This window comes from Malania oleifera, chromosome 7 (genome assembly GCF_029873635.1).
Source record: "Malania oleifera isolate guangnan ecotype guangnan chromosome 7, ASM2987363v1, whole genome shotgun sequence".
In the NCBI taxonomy this organism is placed as follows: Eukaryota; Viridiplantae; Streptophyta; class Magnoliopsida; order Santalales; family Ximeniaceae; genus Malania; species Malania oleifera.
The window spans coordinates 109577278-109584011 of record NC_080423.1 but is presented as its reverse complement, the minus strand read 5'-3'; the positions used below and the strand labels follow the sequence as shown (position 1 = coordinate 109584011).

The window sequence follows — 6734 nt, the reverse complement described above, 5'->3', positions numbered from 1 at the left end:
GTAGGTTCAGTGCGGCTGGTGAGCGCATTGGAAAAGCAGGCGAAAGCACCAAAAGTTACACGAGCAAAATGGTTAATGTTTATGGACTTGAGGATTAATGGGAAGAGTACCCGCACTATGGTGGATACGGAGGCTACTCATAATTTTATTTTGTAGGTGGAAGCATGGAGACTTAACTTATCCTTAGAGAAGGATACAGGACGCATAAAAACAGTTAACTTTGTAGCCCAATCTACTCTGGGAGTAGCCAAGTAAGTTACTGTGAAGCTTGGATAGTGAGAAGGTTATGCGAATTTCACAGCGATGCCATTGGATGACTTTCCAGTCATTCTAGGAATGAAGTTCCTAAGGGGGACGAGGGCAATGCTGATGCCTTTGGCTGGTTCCCTGTGTCTGATGGGAGATCACTTGTGCATGGTGTAAGTCATTGCAGCGAAAGGAGACGAGGGGAAGTCCTTTTCGGCCATACAACTCAATGAGGGATTGAGAAAGGGTGAGCAGACATGTCTAGGGACGGTGGTGGTAGACAAAGAAGTTGGCCAAGAGCTGGTGCCTAGAACCATCCAAGTGGTGTTGGATGAGTATGAAGAGGTGAAGCCAGATAAGCTACCTCACAATTTGCATTCACGACGGACTGTGGAGCATGAGATTGAGTTGTTGCCAAGATTGAAATCACTTGCTAAAGGGTCATGTCGGATGGCGCCTCCAGAGATAGTAGAGTTGGGGAAACAACTTAATGAATTGGAAGCGGGATGTGTTCGCCCTTCCAAAGCACCGTTGGGATAATCGGTGTTGTTTCAGAGGAAACATGAAGAGCATCTACGGAAGGTGTTCAATAGGCTGAGGGGAAACAGTCTATATGTGAAGAAAGAGAAGTGCTCTTTCGTTCAGTGGAGCAACAAATTCCTTGGTCATGTAGTTGAACAAGGTCGTATCCGGAGGGGTATGGAGAAGGTAAGGATGATTCAAGAATAAAAGATCCCCACGACAGTGAAGGAGTTGCGTTCCTTTCTTGGTCTTATTAGCTATTATAGTAAGTTCGTTGAGGGGTATTCGCGGAGGATGACTCCAATGACAGGACTACTGGAGCAGAGGTATTATTGGCCGCACATGCGGGATGATGTTGTTGATTATACCCAAACATGTCTCATTTGCCAACAAGACAAGGGGGGGTGTAGGAAGTTTGGTACGTTCATAACCGCACCAAAGTACTGTTCGACAAAGGAGACGACACAATTGTTCCTTGTGAATATTGTGAGTTTTTGGGGTGTTTCCCAAGTTATTGTTTGTGACTGAGACTTAATGTTCAGTGACAACTTCTTGACAGAATTTTTCAGTATATTCAGGTCACATCTTGACATCTCTTCGAGTTATCACCGATAGACAAACGGATAGATGAAGAGATTCAGAGAGCTACTAGAAAAGTACTTGCGCCATTTTGTCAATGACAATCAGAAGAATGAGATGCAACTACTTGATGTGGCTCCATTCTGTGGCAATGCCTAAAGGAGCTCAACAACCAAAAAGAGCCCTTTTGAGCTTGTTATAGGCCAACAGCCGTTGTTACCTCATACAGTGAGCGAGCCGTACAGACGAAAGAGTCCCAGGGTGTACATCTTCACCAGAGAAGGGAGACAGAATGCAGAGTTTGCTCGAACCTATCTGGAGAAAGCTTTTAAGCAGATGAAGAAGTGGACAGATCAGGGGAGAAGACCGTAATTTCATGTTAGCTGCCTCAAGCCGTTCAATGCCAACACCGATGACCTGAGTAGAAGTTAGTCCAACAGAGTAGAGTTGAAGAAAGTGCAACCTAACAGACGTGAAGTTAAAAAGATCCTTGCAGACAAAAAGTTCACATCCTCAAGGAAGAAGCGACATGAGTTCCTAGTGAAGTGGAAATGCGTTGATGAAAAAGAAATCAGCTGAATTTTTGCGGAAGATATTCAACCATTCGTGGACAAACTTGAAGTGAACCTACCGCCAAAGTCTACGAGGACGTCAACCGCATAAGTGAGGGAGAGTGTCACGAGTTAAGCTTGTTCGGGGCATTATGCTTGCCTGTGACCGTTTGTCTCGTGTGTTTGGGATGAATTTCCATCATGTAAATACTAGTGTACAGTTATTTTTTACTAGTAGTTTATTTGTATCCCAAATAAGGCAGTATGACTCCTCAGTCACTTTGATCAGTCACTTTGATGTTTCCTAATGTTAAGATGATAATTACATAAAAACCTCTTTAGGGCAGGGTGACTGTTCATCAATCATTGTAAAAATCACGTATTTAGCCTACTTGCCTCCCTCGCTAAACACACAATATCAACGGAGGTGTTAATGAATTGCGTTTGCTTCAATGTTTACTGTTTGCTTGCCACAACTTTCATGAATTAATTACTGTTTTTTCCGTTACTATTTGAATGAATGCTAATGAAAGTGTTTCGTGGATGAATATTGGTAAACGATAAACTGACTAGTTAAGCAAGAGTGCTTTAGCTAGTGCCGCACTTCTCAAAGGTCGCTCGACACATACATGACCATGTATTATCATTCCAGTGAATCCAGTTTTTCTTCGATTCCTGAATGAGGTATTTTCTTTTACATTCCTGAAGCTAATTGTTTTGAGTCATTTTAATTTGTTTTATATATACACGTATATTGACATGAAATATGTACTTGCAGAGCCTTCAATGCAAATAAGAGTGGAAAATTCTGAATATTTATAATCTGGATCCGGTGATTTATTTGAAGTGATTAAGATTGTGCAATAACCATCCTCTTTGTGACCATGGGTACTTTGATGGATCAAAGAAGCAACAGCCATGCATTACCATTAATGGACCATAAAGTCTAAATTACTGTTTTTTCCAGCATGTCTTCTTTACTGTCGTTCCACGTTGAGCTAGGGGAGTTGTACCATGCGTGGGCAAAAGACCTTAACATTCGAGCCCCTTCAATCCACGATCTTCTCGGGACATTGAGCTTGGGGAAATATATTGTGCCAGGAGATGGGTAATGCTTTGGTTCGCTTAGATCCATGAGTTGCTTGCTTGTGCCTGGAGATGGATAATTCATTGGTCCGTGCAGATCCATGAGTTGCTTGCTTGTGCCTGGGGATGGATAATTCATTGGTCCGTGCAGATCCATGACTTGCTTGCCACTCCCTCCCTTCCATGAAATTTCCAATTTCACCTGCCTGGCGATTGACAAGGAGCTGCGCCACCAATACAGTAGTTTTGGGCAGAACACTTGAAGAAGAAATGCCACTTTCATCCAAGATGATTCAGTCAGGTACTTTTTTCCTCCGCAAGCACTCTTTACTATTGCCTTGGCATATGCTTCTGCTGAGTCGAGTTTGAAGAGATGGCTTTGAACCTGTCAAAATTTGCATTTGGATAATCAAGCACACAGGTTAATTTCAGTAATTGTTTTATTACTCATGGCTAGGATTTGATAGTGTGAATCAATGCTTGAAACTTGTAAGAATTTGAATAAAACATATTACATAATCATGTTGAAATTTGTCAATTCCAAAATTTGCAACATTTCAGATCCAAGGGTCAGAGTCCATGCTTCCAAATGAGCTTTAGGACTCTTTAGGAAAGTTTGAAATAAGAGAGGCTCTTCTCGAAAGCACATGCCATCTGCATGGGACTTCTTAGGTGAATGGTCAGTAGTGTTTATGAGTGCTTGTGACTAGGGGACTTCCATAAGCGTGCTTAATATAAAAACTTAGAACTTACATCTCCGATTTCTTGTTCAGATTCTGTCAGTCCATCCTTGGCTAGGAATGCCCCGAATTGGGATATTTCATGTGCAATCAACCTTGGAGCTGCAATTGTTATTCCAATGTCTTTCCCAAACTCAAACCTCAGAGTCTCATATAAACTTATTAGTGCATCTCGACTTGCCTGGATTGAAGCCATCATGAAATTAGAGTGATAATTCGTAATCCAACATAGAAGGAACTCAATTCTCAAGCTTAGAAGAGTGCGTCACAAACGGAGATAGCTCACATTATATAAGCCGAGTCCTGGTGAAGGCAACCGTCCAGATGAGGGTGCAATCACAATGATCCTCCCTTTGGTTTTTCGTAGGTGTGGAATTGCTGCGTGAGTGCTGTAAACTGAACTCCAGAAGTTCATTTGCTGCATGTGAAGGCATACCAGCCCAATTTATAGAAAAAGGAATTCTCATCACCTTGGTCTACCTTAGACTTATAGATCTGTGTAGACACGGATCTAACTCAATTCAAATATAGTGAATTTCATTCAAATTCAATATTTGAAAATCATGCCTCTAAATTTCATTCTCATGTTTGGGAGCTTATGTAGGGCAAATTTATTTATATTGTGTTTGGTTCAACCCACACAAGTTGAAATCCAATGTCTAAAAAAACTAAACTATCCAATATAAAATAAGCAAAAATTGGGGTTCTAAAAAAAAGAATAATCCCATCTCCAAACTCCTTACTGAAATGGCTAATCTATTACATCCAGAAGCATGGAAGAAAAGGCCTTCCCGTTTGCTGCAGAATTGCTCTCTCTTTGATTCAAAGTTATGTAAGTATGCAAACTACACTTGACGCAGGGACAGTCAGCTTCACTGTCTTCCCCAACTTCAATTTGCATTTTTCCAGGGCCTTGTTCGGTCTCCAGAATTCCAATCCTAATTTTGATGATTTTCGATTTAAAAAATAAACAAATTTAAAAATTGTTTATTTCATGTTGATTCACCGATCCCGCCGGCCAGCCACCGATCGGAATTTTAAAACGATGGACTAAATTGCATAATGCGTAAATAAAATTGCATTGATCCCATTTGGGATTACCATTAAAAAAATTATTTCTTTCTAAGAAAATGATCACAAAATTTTATCACTGATGATGTGGAATGCTGTGATTGCTCAAATATTTTCGCACTCAAATAGATTTCAACACAACACAGACTAGTTCCAAAAAATAAAAAAAACTATAGCAATGAGTAGAGTACTATTCATACCATTATGGATGCGAGACTAGTGATATCAGAGACATCTTCAAACATGGACTTGCAAATTGAAGCAATACCAGTATCTGTCACCAAATGATCCACTGATACACCACACAAAATCCCATCAACACCGCCAAATTTTGGATTCAATATTATATGAAATCAATTGGAAATTTAATGCATAATTTACATCTTCCAAAGTAATTCACTGTTGCATCCACCACCCCCTTGCAGTCCTCCACCTTGGAAACGTCTGCCGGAATCGCCATAACGCAGGGAGACCCCAGCTGCCGGGTCCTGTCGGCGACCTCCCGGAGCTGGTCTTCCCTCCCGCCGGCCACCAGGACTAAGCATCCTCCTCTCCTCGCATACTCATAAGCCAGATGCTTAGAAATCATCCACACATCAACTTGTAAGCACAACACGAGTTAAACTTAATTAAAGCTTGATTATTGTTATATGTACATTCTTTTTCAGAAAAAGAATGGTGTTTGAAACCCTGATTAAATCACCAAAATAATATATTGGTACTTATCAAGCTTTATTTTTTTTTTATTTTTATTTTTTAAAAAAATAAAATGAAATTCGAAAAATATTTAAAAAAGGAAATAAAAATATTAAAAGTTTTCATTTTCATGGGTGATTTATAAAGAAAAGTGAGAAAAAAAAAATATATATTAAATTTATGAATAAAATTTCAATTTTATATTTAATTTTTCTTAATTTATAGTCATGCTAAAATAATTTTTTATTTTTAATAATATTAATAGATAAAATACAAACAAAAATGCATTTCTTCCTAATTCTTTTTCCTTTAAAAATTTTTGATTCAAACGAACCGTTTAGGTATTTGACTAATCTATTAGCATAATAAATTTGCTCCTCAATGCATTATTATTTTAAATGAAAAATTATACCCTCTAAAACTCGAATTTTGATGATTTAACGAAAGAACTTTGAATTTACCACCTCAATCATCCTTGAGGCTAAATACTCTTGAAGACTTAAATCCTGCAGGAGAGCTCTGAATTTATGGGTTGGCCCTTTAGTTATATATGCACATTTTGATCAATGATTCTTGATAAAAAAAAAAATAAATATATAACCCCCCCCCCCCTCTCTCTCTCTCTCTCTCTCTCTCTCTCTCTCTCTAATGCTATTAAAGGTGAGAGAGTGGCTGGGTACAAACCTTGCCGAGAGGAGAAGATGCTCCGGCGATGAGGATGACTTTTCCGGCGACATTTTCACTGAAAATGGATCTGAAGATGGAGAGGAAAAGCTTGAAGGCGAGAAACGGGAGGAAGAAGGTGAGGAAGGTAGCAAAGATTAAAGGGGGAATCACAATGTTAACGAGCAGCTTGCGAGTCGAATGGAGGGCAGAGGAAAGTGGGGAATGGGTTTTGTGAAGCACGTATTTGGGGGGCTTAACCATTTCGCATTGATGGAATTAAGCTGATGGCGATGGAGCTATCGCTAGGGTTTTGTGGGCAAACATGCAGAGGCAGAGGAGCTGAACGCAGAAAGATGGGAACGTGGCGGTTGCAATTTGCCACGTGTCCATGTTGCATGCAGAGGAGGCGACACGTAGATTGTACATCCCTAATGGGCATTTTCCCGAGAAAAAACAATAAAGGAAAAGAAAACGCTCCACTTGATTCCGAAAAAAAACACCACTTTTTTTTTAAGGCTATATATAGTCCATAATTTTTTAAATGTTCATTTTGAAGCATTAAATATCCCTTGAATGA

General features: G+C 39.7%; 1 protein-coding gene across 2 annotated transcripts; it reads right to left on the bottom strand.

Annotated features, from left to right (window-relative positions):
* Positions 1-2697: 2697 nt before the first annotated feature.
* Positions 2698-6491, bottom strand: LOC131160706 (11-beta-hydroxysteroid dehydrogenase A-like). Of its 2 annotated transcripts, XM_058116566.1 has the most exons (7): positions 6176-6491; positions 5177-5372; positions 4996-5087; positions 4011-4142; positions 3738-3905; positions 3105-3369; positions 2698-3050 (listed from the first exon to the last, which is right to left on the bottom strand). In XM_058116566.1, exons 1-7 carry the CDS (start codon positions 6416-6418, stop codon positions 2845-2847), a joined length of 1302 nt encoding a protein of 433 aa, XP_057972549.1. In that variant the 5' UTR covers positions 6419-6491; the 3' UTR covers positions 2698-2844. The 2 variants fall into 2 exon arrangements, with proteins under 2 accessions (XP_057972549.1, XP_057972548.1); XM_058116565.1 differs by having other exon boundaries at positions 2698-3369.
* Positions 6492-6734: the final 243 nt, after the last annotated feature.